Source organism: Dromiciops gliroides, chromosome 5 (genome assembly GCF_019393635.1).
Source record: "Dromiciops gliroides isolate mDroGli1 chromosome 5, mDroGli1.pri, whole genome shotgun sequence".
Lineage (NCBI taxonomy): Eukaryota > Metazoa > Chordata > Mammalia > Microbiotheria > Microbiotheriidae > Dromiciops > Dromiciops gliroides.
In genome coordinates this window covers 164944450-164964251 of record NC_057865.1, presented here as the reverse complement: position 1 = coordinate 164964251, position 19802 = coordinate 164944450, and the positions used below count along the sequence as shown (strand labels likewise).

At 39.8% G+C, this 19802-nt stretch overlaps 1 protein-coding gene across 1 annotated transcript; it reads right to left on the bottom strand.

Annotated features, from left to right (window-relative positions):
* Nucleotides 1-271: 271 nt before the first annotated feature.
* LOC122729132 (small nuclear ribonucleoprotein Sm D2) lies at nucleotides 272-788 on the bottom strand. Its single transcript, XM_043967824.1, has one exon. The coding sequence runs from the start codon at nucleotides 743-745 to the stop codon at nucleotides 389-391; it is 357 nt and encodes a 118-aa protein (XP_043823759.1). The 5' UTR covers nucleotides 746-788; the 3' UTR covers nucleotides 272-388.
* Nucleotides 789-19802: the final 19014 nt, after the last annotated feature.

Below are 19802 nucleotides of genomic sequence, written 5' to 3'. Positions count from 1 at the left end.
GGTGAAGTGGAGGCAGTCTCTGCTGGAGTTGGGGCAAAGAGCCCTGGTTCTGAACCAGTGGGATGAATCGAGTGGTGGTGGCCCAGTGGGGGAGGGGCACAGGCACACCAAGCTTCCTACCATAGAGAATCAGAGTTCAATCAGACTTCTGTTTCCGGGTCAAAGAGAAAGCAGCTGTGGTTACTCATAGGCCAGGCAGGCTAAGAAGAAGTCCAATCACTCCCTGGGCCATGCTGTAGCTCAAATAGTGTGTCCTGGAAGCAGTGCTACATTTTTTTTTTTTGAAAAAAGAGCAAGGCTTTATTCACAAAAGGAAAACTATGGGGAGCCTGGAGTTCTCCACTGGGCTGAGTCAGGTGCTGGGCAGGAGAGGGAGTCTCTGGCTGCACTACTTGCCAGCAATGAGTGGGTTCCTGAGGACCACGATGACTGAATCCCCTCTCAGGAACATCTTGGAAATGTAACGATCTTTGTTCACTGGCTTGGACTTCTTCTTGCCTTTGCCGCTCTTGGGTACCTCCGTCCACATTTCCTTTACATTCTCCAGGACCATGTTGCAGTGCCTGTCAAAGGCCTTCACTCGGCCCAGCAGCTTCTTGTTGTTGCGGCAGTTGATAAGAACCTGAGTGTTGTTCTTCACTGACTGTGTGAGCACCGACAGGGGCCCGGTGTTGAATTCCTCCTCTTCCCGCTTCTGTAGTTCCTCAGGGGTCATCTCGCTCTTGGGCTTGTTTAAGAGACTCATGGTGGCGGTGGTCCCTCCGTCCTTTGCACTTCCTCGCGCCGCGACTGCCTCTGTGATCTCAGCAGTGCTACATTTTAAGAAGGAGTTAAAAGCCAAGAAATAGATGACCAAGATGAGTAGGCAGAGAAAGCAGCAGAACATCAAAAACTTCTTTGGAGGAAAGGTAGACCACAATACACCCTCAGAAGAAGAAGATAATAACAAAGTCAAAGCTCCAAGATTCAAAGCTTCCAAGAAAAATGTGAATTGGTCTCAGGCCATGGAAGCACTCAAAAGGAACTTTGAAGAGAAAGAAAGAGATAGAAGGAAGATTTAGAGAGATGGAGGAAAGACTGGAAAGAGAAATGAGATCAATGCAGGAAAGTCATGAGAAAAAAGTCAAGTTTGAAAAGCTAAATGGGAAAAGAAATAGAAAAGCTCTCTCAAGAAAATAATTGCCTAAGAATTAGGATTGAACAAATGGAAGCTAGTGATTTTATGTGAAACCAAGACACAGTAAAGCAAATCCAACTGAATAAAAAGAGGGCAATATGAAATATCTCCTTGGAAAAACAACTGACTTGGAAAACAGATCGTAGGAGCGATAATTTGAAAATCGTTGGACTACCTGAAAATCATGACCAAAATAAGAACTTAGACACCATCCTCCAAGAGATTGTCAGGGAAAATTGCCCTGATGTTCTAGAAACAGAAGGCAAAATAGAAATTGAAAAAATCCACTGATCACCTCCTGAAAGAGATCCCAAAAGGAAAACCTCCAGGAATATTATAGCCAAATTCCAGAGCTCCCAGGTCAAGGAGAAAATATTGCAAGCAGCTAGAAAAAAGGAATTCAAATACTGTGGAGCTACAATAAGGCTAAAACAAGATCTAGCAGCATCTACATTAAAGGACCAGAGGGCATGGAATATGATATTCCAGAGGGCAAAGGAACTGGGACTACAGACAAGAATCATGTACCCAGCAAAACTGAGTATAATCTTTCAGAAAAAAAAAGTGGGACTTCCATGAAAAAGAGGACTTTCAGGCATTTGTGATGAAAAGACCTGAAATGAATAGAAAATTTGATTTTCAAATACAAGACCCTGGAGAAGCATAAAAAGGTAAACAGGAAAAGGACTTCATAAGGGATATTAAAAGATCAAACTGTTTACATTCTTACGTGGGAAGATAATACTTCAAACTCATAAGAACTATCTCAGTAAGGAATTCACAGAAGACACATGTCTGAATTGAATATGAAGGGATAATATTTGTAAAGCATTTATGTTTTGTTCTTTGTTGGGGAGACAGGGTGGGGTGTCATGTCTGGGGCCAGATTTGGGCTCGGGGCCTCTTGGGTCCAGAGCTGGTGCTTTGTCCACTGTGCTACCTAACTAACCCATGATGACATCTTTAAAATAGGGTTGATGTGTAGGAGGAATAGACTGGGGGAAGGAGAAAGGGAGAGATGGTCTGGGGAGAGGTAGTTCACATGGAGGAATCCAAAAAAAAAGCTTATGGAGGGGAGGTGAAAAGGGGGAAGGAGTTGGAGAGTGAGTGAACCTTAATATCATCAGAATTGGCTCAAAGAGGGACTAACATATATACTCAAGTAGGTATAGTAATATATTTTTGCCCTGAGGGAGGGGAAGGAGATGGGGGAGTGGAAGGGGGAAGGGCAGAGTGGGGGAGAGAGTGGTAAAAAGCAAAACACTTTCAAGGAAGGTGAAGATGTTCTGCATTACTGCACAAGTATGACATATTGAATTACTTGATTTCATAGGGAGGGTTGAGGAAGGAGGGAGGAAGAAAATTTTAGAGCACAGAGTTAGCTCAAAAACCTTAATCTCATCAGAGTGGGCTCAAGGAGGGAATAACATTCATATCCAATTGGGAGGAGTAATCTATTTAACCCTACAGGAAAGTAGGAGGGGAAAAGGATAAGGAGGGAAGGGTGAAAAAAGGGAGTGCAGAATGGGGGAGAGGACAGTCAAAAGTAAAACACTTTTGAGGAGGAATGGGTTAAAAGGAGATAGAAAATAGAGTAAATATCATGGGTAGGGAATATGATGGAGGTAAATAGTTATGGTGATTGATTATAATGGCAAAACATATGGTACCTACTTTGCTGGGCTATTATAAAGAAAATTCTCTGTCAAGTTTAAGGTACTATGAACAGGATACTATCAGAAAAACCTGGAGAGACCTACATGAACTGAAGCAGAGTGAAATGTACTGTATACAAAATAATAGCAATAGTGTAAGATGATCTTCTGGGAAGCATGTGGTTATTTTCAGCAAGGCAATGATCCAATATAACCCTGAAGGACTTATGAAAATTTCAATCCATCTACAGAGAAAGAACTGATGGTATCTGAAAACAGATGGAAACATTTAAAAATTTTTTTTTGACAATTCCTTAATCTGAAGTTTTGTTTTTTAACTGTTTTCTCTCACAACCTAGATAATGTGGGAATGTTTTCCATGACTACTCATGTATAACTTATTTTGAGTTCTTGTGGGTAGGGGGTGGGAAGGGAAGGAGGAAGAGAAGTTGGAACACAAAGTTTTTTAAAAATTGATGTCAAAATTTGCTTTTTGGTTTTTTACATATATTTTGGAAAATAAAATTCTATTCAGAAAAATTTTTTTCATTTCACAAGTTCATTGGTGGCAAAGAATTGGAAATCGAGGGGATGCTCATTAATTGGGGAATGGCTGAACAAATTGTCGTATATGAATGTGATGGAATACTATTGTGCTCTAAGAAATGATGAGCAGGCCGACTTCAGAAAAACCTTGACTTAAGTGGACTGATGCTGAATGAAGTGAGCAGAACCAGGAGAACATTGTACAGAGTAACAGCAACACTGTGCGATGATCAACTGTGATAGACTTAGCTCTTCTCAGCAATACAATAATCCAAGACAATTCCAGAAGACTCATGATGGAAAATGCTCTCCACATGGAGAAAAAGAACTATGGAGTCTGAAGGCAGATTGAAGCGTACTCTTTTCATTTTCTTTTTCTTTCTTCCTTTCTTGTAGTTTTTCCCTTTTGTTCTGCCTCTTCTCTCACAACATGACTAATATGGAAATATGGTTTGGGTTTTTTTAATAGTTCGTTGGTTTGAAGCAGTGCAAGGCACAACTGAAGGAGCAGACACAGATATAACAACAACATTTATATAGCTCCTATTATGTGCAATCACTGCACTAAGTGCTTTGCAATTATTATCTCATTTGATCCTCACAGCAACCATGGGAGATAGATGTTATTATTACCCCCATCTTACAAAAGAGGAAACTGGCTCAAACAGAGGTTAAGTGACTTTCCCAGGGTCACACAGCTAGTAAGTGTCTGAGGCCGGATACGAACTCAGGTCTCCCTATTGCCTCCAGGATCAAATACAAAATTCTTTGTTCAGCATTCAAAGCAATTCATGCCTTTGACCCAGTGGTACCACTGCTATGTCTGTATGCCAAAGAGATCATACAGGAGGGAAAAGGACCCACATGTACAAAAATATTTATAGCAGTTCCTTTGTGGTGACAAAGAACTGGAAATTGAGGGAATGCCCTTCAACTGGGGAATGGCTAAACAAGTTGTGGTATACGAATGGAATGGAATACAATTGTGCTGTAAGAAACTATGAGCAGGAGGAGTTCAGAGAAACCTGGAAGGACTTACATGAACTGATGCTGTGTGAGAGGAGCAGAACCAGGAGAACATTGTACACAGTAACAATAACATTGTGTGATGATCAACTGTGATAGACTTGGCTCTTCTCAGCAGTGCAATGATACAAGATAATTTTAAAGAACTCATGATAGAAAATGTTCTCCACATCTAGAAAAAAGAATTGTGGATTATGAATGCAAAAAAAAAAATCCATTCGTAACATAGTCCCCTCCTACCTTTCCAGTCTTCTTATGCATACTCTTCAATCCAATGACACTGGCCTCATGGCTATCCCATGAACAAGACAGTTCATCTCCTAGCTCCAGGCATTTTCTCTGGCTGTCTTCGTGCCTAGAATGTTCTTCCTTATCAACTCCTTTCTGGGGATTCCTTTAAGTTCCAACTAAAATCTCATCTTCTATAAGTTTTTTCAACCCCTCTTAATTCTAGTGCCTTTCCCTATCTTATTTAATTCCTATTATACTGTATATAGCTTGTTTGTCCATATTTACTTGTTGTCTCCTCTATTACATTGTGAACACCTTGAAAGGGTAGATTGTCTTTTGCCTCTTTTTTGTATCCCTAGCATTTAGCACACTGCCTGGCAAACAGTATTCATTTAATAAATATTTATTGACTGACTTCTCATACTGTCCTGATGAGGGAAATAAGTCAAAGGAGTAAAAAGGACATGGCTCTTTGTGTCATGTCATAGATTCTGACACAAGAGTTATGAAGCATACTCTTGGGCTTTAATAATTATTCTTAGATAACACTACATAGAATATTCAATGAGCTTCAAATACCCAGCCAGCATCCTTCCAGCAGAGACAAGTGGAGCAAGTCATTTCCTCTCTCTGATATTTTCTCACTTAGAAAAATAACACTTGGATAATAATTTTCAGAATCCCTTGTTTTCCTTCAAAACTCAAGTGCCACCTTGTACATGAAGCCTTTTGTGATTCCCCCATCTACTTTTGGATCCCCATTAGCCTTGTATACTTGTGTGTAGTTTGCATGTGCATATGTACATAAATACATAAACATACATGCAAACATGAGGAAACAAGGAAGAGTGGAAAAGATCAATGGATTTGGAGTCAGAGGAGCCATTTTCATCTTCCATCTCTGTGACTGACTACTTTGTGACGCTGGACAAATCACTGAGGCAGGTCACTCTCTGGATCTATTTTCTCATCAGTAAAATGAAGGATTTGGTCTAGATCACTGGTGTCAAACTCAAATAGGAAAGGAAGCTCCCAAGTCCTACATAAGGATCCAGGCAGACACATGTTGACTAAGAAAACTACGTATTAACCTTTTGGCAACTCTTCCCATCACTTCCTGACAAATAGAGGGAGAAGAAATGGAAACAGAGTCAGAGTTCACATTCTTGGTCTCAAAGATCACCGCAGATGGCAACTATAGCCATTGAAATTAAAAAATGCTTGCTCCTTGGAAGAAAAGCTATGACAAATCTGCTCAACTCACTAAAAAGCAGAGACAACACCTTGTCAACGAAGGTCTGTATAGTCAAAGCTATGCTTTTTCCAGTAGCAGTGTATGGCTAGGAGAACTGGCCTATAAGGAAAGCTGAGCACCGCAGAATCAGTACTTTCCAGTTGTGTTGCTGGAGAAGATTCTGAGAGTGTCTCAGAGAGCAAGGAAATCAAATCAATCAATATTTAAAGAAACTAATTCAGGCTATTCACTGGAAGATCAGATACTGAAGCTGAAGCTTAAACACTTTGGCCACATAATGAGAAGACAGGACTCACTGGAAATGACCCTGATGCTGGGAAAGATTGAAGGCAAAAGGAGAAAAGATGGCAGAGGATGAGATGAGTAGATAGTGTCATGGAACAGAAAAACATGAATTTGGACAGACTTCAGGAGGGCCTGGCATGGGTCATGGAGAGTCAGATACAACTGAACAACAACAACAAAATGTTCTACTGAATTTTCATTTGTTTTTTAAATTATTTCCCAATTATATTTTAATCTAGTTCTAATGTGCTCTTAGCCTCTAAACCTATTTTCCCACAATCCTCAGCTATCTTCCTCCAGTACTCTATATGCTCCTTAAAGGCAGATGAGACTGTTAAATTGTTTTCTTTATAGCCCTATAACCTGACAGCATGCCTAGCACACAGTAGGCACCTGATAAATGCTAGTGATTTGTACCATCTACCTCATTGGGCTTTTGTGAAAAAAGTATTTTTTGTAAGGAGAGAAGCACTTTACTGCCTGTAAACTAAGGTAAATGTGAGTTGAGCTTGAGAGGAATGAAAAATCCAAAAGACAGAGTTTCTGGGTAATTAATAATTTATTAATTATGACTAGCAAATAATCAATAAATTGAGGTCAGTGGTTTCTCTGTAAACCAAGATGAAACTTGGAGAATATAAAATGGTACATACCTTTGGGAAAAGGGTTGTCCCTGATAGATAGAAATCAGCTCTGATTGGTTAACAATGAATAAGATAATTAATATTATAATGAGAGGTGGGCTTATTCTAATAAGGGGATGGGGGACATCACTCTTGGACAAAGAGACTCATCTCAAGTCAGACCACTCCTGCCTCTAGCAATATATACAAAAAGGCCCATTCTCCACCCAGTCAATGAACAATGAACAATGGTGGGGTAAGAATTCCACCTAGAAAAGATGGTCTGAGTTGGATGAATTCCTTTTACAAGGTCAGAAATGTCCTTGAGAGGCTGGGCTTTGAATGAGGGGAAGTGGGTCAAAGAAAAAGATCTTTGGGTCCTGTATAAAACTGGTTTTTAATGTAATAAGAAAATAATCATTTTTCTCAAACTATTGCTATTAGTGCTTGAAGGAGGGTTTTGGAATGAATTAGACTTGTTTTATACCAGTCATTTGGTGGTATGATACAATGAATGGCAGGGTGAAGGTCTTCAGGGAAGAAATGAAAAACCAAAATGATAAGCACACAGTCCCACAGAAGAAAAAAAACTTTGTGAGGCTAAGTGATACTTAGTAGCACTGCTGGGAATTAAGATGTCATGGAAAACCCAAGTAGCTTGGGAAGTAGGCAGCGTGTGCTACCCAGTGGAATACTCCACTCAGGGCCATGACCCAGATGGAAATTCAGGATCGGTTATTCCAGAAAAGGTTGAGAAGTAGAGAACTTGGCAAAGCCGCACATAGCATGATCATTGAACCAAAGTATGAGGACAAAGGCCTAAGGTGCCCATCCCCATTCCTTTGTAAGGTTTCTAGACTTACAATGAATTCAGATTCTTCTTGATTAAAAACAATAACAAGCCCATTGTTTCTATGGTATCTTGTTCCAAACAACTAAAAACACTTTGCAGGTAGTAGCCTGCTTCTGCTGACATCTCCCCTCTGAGGTTAAAAAAAAAGAAAGGATATGTATCCACCATACAAACATAGAGATGTTTGTATACATTTTTATCTGTTACATGTATTTGTGGATAATACATGGTATTATATTGGTACAATAGGTTTTTAAGCCTGTATTTTTCCATTCAGAGGCAGCATGATGTAGTGGATAGAGAAAGTTAGTCTGAAAGTTAGAGGGACCTGGGTTCAAGTCCCAACTCTGATATATATGTCACAATGACTTGCCCAACTAGTGTCTGAGGTGAGATTTTAACTCAGGAGGATGAGTCTTCCTGACTCCAGGCCTGGCACTTTATGCATTATGGCACCACCTAGCTGCAACTCTGATACTGGCTTTGTGACCCTGAGCAAAGCACTCCACTAGACCAAGGTTGTCAAGCAGCCCCTGGATGCTTCATAGAGACAGCAAAACTCCAGCGCCTGAAACAGAGTAAAATATAATTGGGGGGTATTAAGGGCTAAAATTCTAGCTAGTCTGTCTAAAATATCCAATGAGTGGTGGCCAATAAATTATAAGCTTTAGCAAGAGTTAGACTTTTAAGCATTTATTAAGGAGAATAAGAATTTTGGTAAAGAGAGAGAAAGGCCTAGATTTCTATCTATTAAAGGGAGAGCACATTTCTAGCTCCGCTCTCCACCAGAGTCCAAAGGAAAGAGCGCGAGACTGAGCACCAGTCTCTTCCTTCCTCCTCCCACTAGCCCGCGTCACTTCCTGACACCAAAGAAAAGACTCCTGGTCTTGCCCTCAAAGACCTTCGCTTCATGGGCAGAACTCTTCTACAGTAAGTCTCCATCAGGTGGTGTCATTCCAATCGTTACGGGGGGCGGGGGGGCAGCTAGGTGGCGCAGTGGATAGAGCACCGACCCTGGAGTCAGGAGTACCTGAGTTCAAATCCGGCCTCGGACACTTAACACTTACTAGCTGTGTGACCCTGGTCAAGTCACTTAACCCCAATTGCCTCACTAAAAAAAAAAAATAATTAAAAAAAAATAATTGGGAAGGGGCAGCTAGGTGGTGCAGTGGATTAAGCACCAGCCCTGGATTCGGGAGGACCTGAGTTCAAATTATGACCTCAGAAACTTGATACTTACTAGCTGTGTGACCCTGGGCAAATCACTTAACCCTCATTGCCCTGAAAAACAAAACAAAACAAAACAAACAAAAAAAAAATATATATATATATATATATTTGGTCAGGAACCAAAAGAGGATAAAGCCTTCTGCCAGGGTCCACTTCCTACTTAGTGTCCTCCTCCCAGAAATGGGAGGCTCCTCAAGTTGATTGGCTGCTAGCCTTGATAGATAGCACCCATGAGCAAACTTCATTTCCTGACGCCAAGGACCTTGACCACACGACTTGCCCTCAGATGCCTTCTCCTCATGGCAGAGCTTTCCTACAGTAGCTCTCCAGCAGGTGGCATCATTCCAATCATTACAAGTGAAATCACAGGTACAACGACTCTCCCAATTTCTTTATCTAGGTTAGATTTTGGTAGATTCAGACGAAGGTTTATGGGTCCACGTACATTAATGGAGGCTTAGAGGTCAGCATTTTGAATTACACTAAACAAAATTAACAGCTGACCACCCCACAAAAGAAAGGGCAATGTGTTCCAGGTAGCCAAATCGTCAGCCTTCTTTGCGATCCTTCACAATGGCTTCATAAAAACAACACTATAGCACTTTCTTTACTAAATGACTTTCATTTAACAATTTTTTTGGGAAAAAATGGTTTAACTCTGTGTATTCCCATAGGATTTACTTTTTAATGACCAAATGGGAGAAAATGCTTTTGAAAATTCCAATTCACTTAAAGTGTTATTAATCTTCCAGGACCTTGCCTTAAATGAAATGCCTCACCCGTAGGGAAAATGGAAGTCAAGCTCCAATGACAAATTAGTCATCATTCCAATAGCAATGCTTGGTGACCTTTTCAGTCTGAATACAAGTTTTTTAAAAGTCCTTTTTTCAAAAAAACAAAAAACAATAGTATACAGTTTAAAAAAATAAAACAACCCTGACCTAGCCAAACAATATATAAACAAAGAGAAATCTCTGCTCAGGATGCCATACAGAGCAAGTTCAAGCATTTCTGTTGCTTTTTTTCTTCATTTATGAGTCTTTGTTTGATATTAATAAACAGAACAAAAACCCCACCAGTTCCTTTTATATTTTGTCATCCAACCAACTCTTATTTCTAGAACATTCTTGACATTAAAACACCCCTTCCAGCAAATCTTGTGCATCTGTATGTGAACATTTATTTATTTGCTCTAATTTTTCTTTGGCTCTGTACCACAACATCTTGTTCCGTAGTAAATGTCTGTCTTTGCTGATGTCTGCTTTACTGTTTATATGTCTCTATAATACATCTGCCAGAAAAGGGCGGCGGGAGACTAGTAGGAGGTACCCAGGAGTGCCCCTGCCACTTAAATCACAAGAAAATGTGACAGAGTCAGAGACAAACTTCTCTTACAGCTTTGTCCCCCTAAAGCTAAGAATAGAAGAAAACGTGTGTGTGTGTCTTCTGTTTCATCTTGAAATATAATCTATTTTGTGGTGTTATTTGGCACTCACCCTGACCAACATTATCAATTCTTTTAGCAAAGAAAGTGTTCGTGGTAGAAAGGCACAAAGGTTCTGTGTAATCTGCAAGTTTTTGACCTCTCTGATTCCTTCTTCTTGAACCATGCATTCCTATGTATTTCTCCCTACCTTCTCCTTGTCTTGCTTTTGCCTCAAAGTCACCAAGTATCTAAGAATCTACAGATAGCAAAAAATGGTTTTGGGGAATAGTTTTTAGTTATGTTGTTGGAAAGAAGAGACTCAGAGAAGCTGTAAGACTGCTTCTTGTGGTGGATGGGATGATCAATTAATCAATCCATAATAACTTAGTAAGTACCTACTATGGACCAGGCACAGTGTTAAGCATTTAAAAACAACAGGAATCGGGGCAGCTAGGTGGTGCAGTGGATAGAGCACCGGCCCTGGAGTCAGGAGTACCTGAGTTCAAATCCGGCCTGAGACACTTAACACTTACTAGCTGTGTGACCCTGGGCAAGTCACTTAACCCCAATTGCCTCACTAAAAAAAAACAAAAAACAAAAAAACCAGGAATCCAGGAGCTTACATTCCACTATTTATTGCTATTGATGGAGAAAAATGACAACAGAGAGAAAACAGAACTTTTTAACTTATTTTTAGCACAGTGCCTAGCACCTAGAAGGCAACTAATAAATATTGATTGATTATTTTATTGTACTTGTTCTCTCCCCCACCATATTGTAAGCTCCTTTCCAGTAAGGATCATTTCATTCTCTCTACTTGCATCCCCAGTGCCTAGTACAGTGCCTGGTCCAAAGTAGGCATTTAATAAATGCTTGTTGATTCATTGATTATTATAAAAATAATTTGATTCAAAAAGCAAATTCTAGCCCTCAAGTCTCTCCTCCAACAAGCTATCTCCAAGTCACATATTCAGATTATTCAGGATCTTATGCAGGGATATGCTAGAGTCAGCTAGTCCTAGTTCCTGAGAGCAGATTGTTCAATTTTCTGTGTGAGCATTCTGTACCTCAGAAATCCATAAATTCTACAAATCTGGACTTGATTTATTGTTTTGTTGATTGTCTAGACTGAAGAAAGTGATGGAGAAAATGTTAATAGCATAGACTAAATTTAAAAGTGTGCTATGTGCATTTTTTCTAAGAGCTGATTGTTAAACATTTACCAGCCTACACCTGATCACAAGAGACATCTTAAAAGGTACAATCACAAAAGTAACTTTCTCTAATGAGCTTATGATTGACAGGCAACATGGTATAATGAATACAGTACTAGAAATACTGGAGTTGGAGTCAAGAAGATTAGATCCAAATCCTGTCACCAGCAGTGACTAACTTTGTAATATGGGCAAGTCAGGTAAACCCTCTAAGCCTCTCTTTCCACATGTGTAAAATGGGAATAATAATAACTTCAGTACTCACCTTACAGAATTCTTGTGAGACTTAAATGAGGCAATGTATGTAAAGTGGTTTGCAAATCTAAAAGAGCTACACAAAATCAGTTATTATGATCTTTATCAAGCAAGGCATGTCATAGAGAAAGTGTTATGGAGGATAGTCTACATATCATCCAAATGAAAGAGGAGCTCTCTCTATGTGACATATTCTGGATACTATGAATGACATTGTACCCATGGCATCAAGTCTCAAAATGCCATAGGGCTCCTTCAGAGAGTATTCCATGAATACTCAAATAGACAACTCCATTTTCCATTGGAAAAGTCCTATGAATTAATTTAGTAAGCTGTTGGGGCAGCTAGGTGGCACAGTGGATAGAGCACTGACCCTGGATTCAGGAGGACCTGAGTTCAAATATGACCTCAGACAGGTAACACTTACTAGCTGTGTGACCCTGGGCAAGTCACTTGACCCCAATTGCCCCACAAAAAAAAAAAAGGAAAGAATTTAGTAAGCTGTTCATATAACAGCATGCAGTTGGAGGGCAGTCCATTGATATTGAGCTACTAGTCTATCAGTACATACAGCTTAGATAGACACGGTAGATGGATAGTGATCTGGACTTAGAATTGAAAGGCCTTTGCATCAGATTTGGGATCAGCTTCTTGACCTCATCTATTTCCTCCTTCTGTCCAGGTGGTCTGTAGTATTCCAATGAAAAGGCTGCTTCTGTTTCTGCCTGAATAGCATTTAGGAAATTGTGTAATGGGGCAGGTAGATGGCTCAGTTAATAGAACACTGGACCTGGAGTCAGGAAGACCTGAGTTAAAATATAGCCTTAGACACTTACTAGCCATGTGACCCTGGGCAAGTCACTTAACCCTGTTTACCTCAGTTTCCTCATCTACAAAATGACCTGAAAAGGGAAATGGCAAACCACTCCAGTATCTTTGCCAAGAAAATCCCAAATGAGATCATGAAGAGTCGAAAACAACTGAACAAGTAGTGCTTTCAATGATCACAAGCTATTTATCTAACACAAAAATAAATCTTTTCTACATCAATATTTTACAAGAGCAGGGGTTCCTAACCTTTTTTTGTGTCCTGGATCCATTTGGCAGGCCAGTGAAGCCTAAAGCTTTTGTGGCTTGTTGCTAACATTCATAATTGAAGGAAATGCTCAATTTCAGTTAGAAGTTAGTGAAAATAAGATGAATTTTTCCTCTTTAAGTTGTGAAATCAATCCATGGACCCTTTGGGGATGTAGTAACCCCAAGTTAAAAACTCCTGTCCTAGAGGAATACCAGTGGGAGGGTTTATGGAACATCATAGATAAGAATTACACAACATAGGAAGGCATAAATGCATCACCATTTGCAAAGGTGGTGAGAATACCTACACTAATGAGATAGACAGGGATCTGGATTAATATTGGAATTAGCATAGGACTTGCCTTGTCACTCCTCTGTTCAAAATCTTTCAATTGTTTCCTATTGTGCTACCAAATAAAGTTCAATCGGCTAGGCCTGGCCTTTAAGTAATTCCATATTCTGGTACGACTCTACCATTTTGGCCTTATTTTATATTATTCTCCTCCACATGCCCAATGTTCTAGACAAACTAGAGTGAACGCTCCACATTTTCTCATTTATTTGCTTTTGCTCAAACCATTCCCCATTCCCTGGGATGACCTTATTTGAACTTACTGAAATTCTATTCATCCTTTAAAACCTAATTCAAATAAATGTCACCTTCACCATTAATTTTTACCTACTCTATGTTCTCTTTGCACTTGGTTTGTATCTTTCTTGTGAACTTATCATAAATTATTTTCTGTGTTTATTTTTGTGTCATATTCCAATAGACTGTGAGCTCCATGAGACCAAGGACTGTTTCTTACCCAATCTTTGCATCTCCCCCAGCACCTAGCATGGTTATGCTAAATATGTGCTTGATTCTTTTAATATTTGTGTTGATTCACAGATCCAAAATAATCAGAAAACAATAGCATAAAGCATTCAAAATATCATGATTTTCATATCATTTGGCATTATATACATAAGCTAGCAGGTGAATTATTGATCACCTTTTTATAGAAAAATAAAGACTAAAACAAGCAAAAAAAATGCTTACACCTGAAGAGGAAGTTGATAGTTAAAAAAGAGGGGGGGGGGGCAGCTAGGTGGCACAGTGGAAAAAGCACTGGCCCTGGATTCAGGATGACCTGAGTTCAAATCCTGCCTCAGACACTTGACATTTACTAGCTGTGTGACCCTGGGCAAGTCACTTAACCCATTGCCCCACAAGAAAAAACAACAAACAAACAAATAAGAACAGGGACTAAGAGAATGTGGAACCTGGGTTCCATATCAGATCACCACCAGAAATTTTTTCTGAGTTGCATGTGGTAGAAAAAATGAACCTGGACCATCTGGTAAGCCAGCATCTTGATATGAATGAGAAGTTTCTGAGCTTCAATCAACATCTGTCACCTATTTAAAGCATCTCCATCCCATAAGGGGAAATAAGCAGTCAAGGGCTGCTAAAGAATTCCTTTCCTTCCCCCCTCCTCTCATAGAGGGCTGATGTGTCTGATTCTGATTAAATTTATCCCAGGTGTGAGGAACAGCTGTGCAAGATGGTGAGTGAGTCTTTGCCTGTTTCCAAAGGAAAGGAAAGGAAAGGAAAGGAAAGGAAAGGAAAGGAAAGGAAAGGAAAGGAAAGGAAAGGAAAGGAAAGGAAAGGAAAGGAAAGGAAAGGAAAGGAAAGGAAAGGAAAGGAAAGGAAAGGAAAGGAAAGGAAAGGAAAGGAAAGGAAAGGAAAGGAAAGGAAAGGAAAGGAAAGGAAAGGAAAGGAAAGGAAAGGAAAGGAAAGGAAAGGAAAGGAAAGGAAAGGAAAGGAAAGGAAAGGAAAGGAAAGGAAAGGAAAGGAAAGGAAAGGAAAGGAAAGGAAAGGAAAGGAAAGGAAAGGAAAGGAAAGGAAAGGAAAGGAAAGGAAAGGAAAGGAAAGGAAAGGAAAGGAAAGGAAAGGAAAGGAAAGGAAAGGAAAGGAAAGGAAAGGAAAGGAAAGGAAAGGAAAGGAAAGGAAAGGAAAGGAAAGGAAAGGAAAGGAAAGGAAAGGAAAGGAAAGGAAAGGAAAGGAAAGGAAAGGATGTGTACCTCTTCACTGGGGTGTTAAAAGCAGGGAGAGGCATTGGATGAAAGTATTGCTCAAGGGCACCTGAAAACCAAATCACAGTCCTTCATCAATCTGTCACTTTGATCCCACTTGAGAGACAACTGCAAACTTGAAAAATGGAAAAGCAAGACAACACAGGTGTTAACTTGGGAGAAATGGGGGGGGGTAACAGAACCAGTGGTGGCCGCGAGTATGTGGGTGTTTTTTTTTCCTTGTTCTGGTTTTTAGCTTCATTATCTCCCCTGTGAACAGTGAAGTGCTGATTAAAAAAAAAAAAAGGTTTACTTGTATATGGCAGAGGGAAGTATATAACAGACAAGCTGGTGTAGCCACGGATTACAAAGCACATACTCTTGACTGTTAGAACAGCTTTTTATATATAGTTACAGTAGTTCATAAGTAAATCAGACTTCAAGAAATCAAATTGCTGAGGATTGGGCGCGTGTGTGTGTGTGTGTGTGTGTGTGTGTGTGTGTGTGTTTCCCGTTACTGTTATGAGGATTTAATACTGTGACCTGAACATAACACAGTTAAAGGGATTAGACACAGCCATGGAAATTGGCATTGCTCTGAGTTGTAATTCTCACTACCTCCAACTCACTTCAAGCATTTCCACTAAGCTTTGTTGTCCTGGCTTCATTGCTTCCCTATACTCTGCAGGAAGAAAGGATAGAACTTACTTAATATGCAGGGGGAGAGGGGAGCCATAAGGAAAGGCAATTTGGGAATTCAAATGGCAAAATAAGAATCCATAAGCCAATAAACATTTATTAAGTACCTACTATGTGCCGACCACTGCGCTAAACACTGGGGATACAAGAAGGCAAGACAGTTCTTTCTCTCAAGAAGTTCAGAATCTATATTGTTTTGATCTAGAAAGAAAATAATGCCACAGACCATTGATATATAAACACTCAAAGGTCAAGAAAGTAAAGGAATTATTTCTCCTTCCCAAGCACCTGTGCTACTATGGATGGCTAGCACCACCACACACACACACACACACACACACACACACACACACACACCAGCAGAAACAGGAAGTTTCACTGATCCAGGACTGAGGAAACACTGATGATAAGCTTGAAAGAGGCCAGATGCTACCAAGAAGGGTAAACATCTTGAATGTGGGAGGAGGAAGAATGAGAGTCGATGCATACTTCCAGGTAAACAGGATTCTAGGGGATGTGTTGCCTCTCATAAGTGCGGTAACAGTGTGCCTGGGGGAGACTCAGGTGACACAATACTGGGAAGATCACCAAATGTCATGGAAAGAGTTCCAAAAAGGGAGACACAAACATAACATCTTGACCGAATCCCTGCACCAGCCTGCTAATTGGTCTCCCTGCAGTCTCTTCCCTCTCCAGTCGGCTAAGGTGATATTACTGTGCACAGTCTGACCATGTTACACCTCCGCTCTATGAACTCTGGTGATCTGCTATTGACTCTAGGACCAAATAGGAATTCCTCCGTTTAGCCTTGTGAGCCCATCACAGCCTGGCTCCAGCCCAACCTTACAGACATTACTCTCCTTCACTTCTCCTTTTAGTCTAGCCAAAGTGTGTGCCCTTACACTCTACATCCCATCTCCTGCCTCTCTGCTTTGGGGCAGGCTGGATCCCTCACACTTGGAAAGCACTCCCTTCTCATAGTATCCCTGCCTCCTTCATTGTCCAGCTCCAGTGCCGTCTTTTACAGGAGGCCTTTCCTAAAATCTCTACCAGCACCAACATGCAGGTGTTGGGGAAGAGAGGTGACTCCCTTAGCAAAATGTCTTTGAATTTACTATGTATATACTTTGTATCTGACTATATGTACACATGGTGTGTTTTTTTAATAATAATAAACATTTTTATTTAAAATTTTGAGTTCCAAGTTTTATCCCTTCTTCCCTCCCTTTCCCCCTCCCTGAGACAGTAAGCAATCAGGTTATACATGTGCAATTATGTAAAACATTACCATATTAGTAATTTTGTACAAGAAAACCTGAATAAAAGAAAAAATTAAAGAAAGTTAAAAACAGCTGACTTCAGCCTGTATTCAAACAACATCAGTTCTTTCTTTGGGGGTGGATAGTATGCTCCATCATTAGTCTTTTGGTATTGTCTTAGATCATTGTATTGCTGAGTTTAGTCATTCACAGTTCTTCATCAAACAATATTGCTGTCACTGTGTACAACATTCTCCTGGTTCTGCTCACTTCACTACACATCAGTTCATACAGGTCTTTCCAGGCCTTTCTGAAATCATCCTGCTTGTCATTTCTTATAGCACAACATTCCATCACCATCGTATACCACTTTGATTTCCAATTCTTAGCCACCACAAAGGGATCTGCTATAAATATTTTTGTACAAATGGATCTTTTTCGTTTTGGGGGGATATCTTTGGGATATGAACCTAGCAGTGGTACACATGGTGTTTTGGTAGAATACAAGCTCAAAGAGGGAACCTGTCTCATCTTTGTCTTTCTAACCCTAATGTTCATAAAAGTGCATGACACATAGCAGGTGCTTAGCAAATTTTTTTTCATTTATTTTTCCATTAATTAGAGCCCAGGTCATACCACAAGGTATTGATCAAGTACATTTCCCATTAATTTGATGTGTTTATGACAATGATCCTTTATTTGGAGCCTTTGACTATCCTTGCCTGTGGGTATGGACGTAACCAGTGGCATTTTGCTAAGAGGACAAAAGACAATTCCTGATTAAGTCACTGCCTCAAGTTGAATAGACTCAATGGCTGGAGAGAGAGAGAGCAACAGAACTAAGAGGCGGTGTGACCTATAAGAAAAGGGGAAATTTGTGTGGAGAAATCTGCATGTTTACACAATCTCCCCAGTAGGAGCCTGGGCATAAAAGCTCATGGCTGCTACATGAGCTCTCTTAACTTTCTGAGCACAGGGCAGAGACCAGAAAAGAAATCATTCAGTGCAATAGCACAATGTTCTAAGGAAGTATATATGAGTTGCATGTGCTCAACTATGTGGTCCAGGGAGGAGTCACAAACTATTCCTGAACCCTACACTAACTGGCATGTCCATATACTATTTGTGAACAGGTTCTAAACAAAAGCTCTCTTCCTCCTAAGCTCATCAAGTTAATTGGGAAATTTCCCTGATCAATCAATCCATAAGTAAATAAACATTTATTGAGTGCCTACTATGTGCCAAGCTCTGTGCTAATGGCGGGGTATACAAAATGAGACAAAAGACAGTACCTACCCTCAAGAAGCTTACAATCAAATGAGGGATACAACATTCAAACAATTCATACAGAACAAACTATATGCAAGATCAATGGGAAATAACAGAGGAAAGGCACTAGAATAAAGAGAGGTTGGGAAAGGTTTCAACTAAAAGGAGGAATTTTATTTGGAATTTAGAAGAAGCTAGGGAGATCAACCCCTTACATATTCACATTTAAAGTTTGTGTACATGTAGGGGGCCCTTTCCTGGTTCCTATGAACTTGCTGTAGGTATAGGCTAATATTCCACTTAGATGGACTTTAGGGATAGGGGATGAAAAGATGGAAGAATATACTTCCATACCTTGCTACTGTCTTCCCAAACACAAAGACTTTTAAAAATGCTTCATCTGAATCTTTCTCTTGTGTGCACATTTACTATTGAGGCACTGGAAAGACTCAGAAAGACCAGAGTTCAAATTCTGCCTTCAGACACATACTAATTGTTTGACCCTGGGCAAGTCACTTAACTTCTTTTTGTCTCACTTTTCTCATCTACAAAGCGGGGATGACAAGTAGCAATATCTACCTCACAGGGTTGTTGTCATGATTAAATGAGGTAACAGTTGTAAAGTGCTTTGCAAACCATAAAGCACTCTATAAACATTAGCTAGTATCACTATTTTGTATTATAGTAAATCTATCTTCTAACTATCAGTAAGGTCCATGAAGGTAAGGGTGCTGTTTTATTTCTTCCCCAACCCCTCTGAATTCTAGGACTTTTCCCCCTGTTAATTATTTTCCATTTATAATAAGCAAGAAAGTTGGGATGATATGTTCCCTTAATTTCTGCAGATTCCAGAGCCTTTCCCAGATTTGGGCACAGTGCCATCTGCTGGTCATGTGAAACAAGGCTGGGAAAGAGATTTCATGGGGAAAAGGGGTCAATGGAATGGCACTAGCAAAAGTGGAACTGGTGTACTAGAGTCAAAAAACCTCTAAGTTATTTGTACATAGATGATAAATACAGGTTTTAACAATAGAGAAGAAAAATGTCAAGTTCGTTTAGTAACTCTTTTTTTTTATTTATTTTTTTTTAGTGAGGCAATTGGGGTTAAGTGACTTGCCCAGGGTCACACAGCTAGTAAGTGTTAAGTGTCTGAGGCCAAATTTGAACTCAGGTACTCCTAAATCCAGGGCCAGTGCTCTATCCACTGTGCCACCTAGCTGCCCCAGTAACTCTTTTTGTAAGGAAATTCCTGTGGTTGTAGAAAATCAATCAGGTTGGACATATGCCAACCATAAAACTGGTGGAATTTGAAGGAGATGACTTTATCTTCTGATAAAATTAAACTGGCAAAAATTTCAGGAATGAGAACCAAAAGTAGTTTGTGAAAAACATTAATTCAAGGAAGGAGTATTTTATATTAAAAAGAATTAAAGACCTCTCTAAGTCTGTTTCTATACCTGTAAAATAAGATTGTTAGGTTTAATGATCTTTTAGCAATATGGTTCTGAGCTTCTTAACTAGGACATATTCTGGACATATTTCCTAGCAGATGTGATTCTTCTGTTTTTCAGTGTCAAAAATGTTTGATGTTTGTCAAAAATGAATGTTCTCAGAAACTAAATACCATAGAACTTTCTACTCCTTAAAACCAGCCTTTAATCTTG

Coding starts and splice junctions, on each gene's coding strand:
- LOC122729132 (XM_043967824.1), bottom strand. CDS start 745: ATGAGTCTCTTAAACAAGCCCAAGAGCGAGATGACCCCTGAGGAACTA.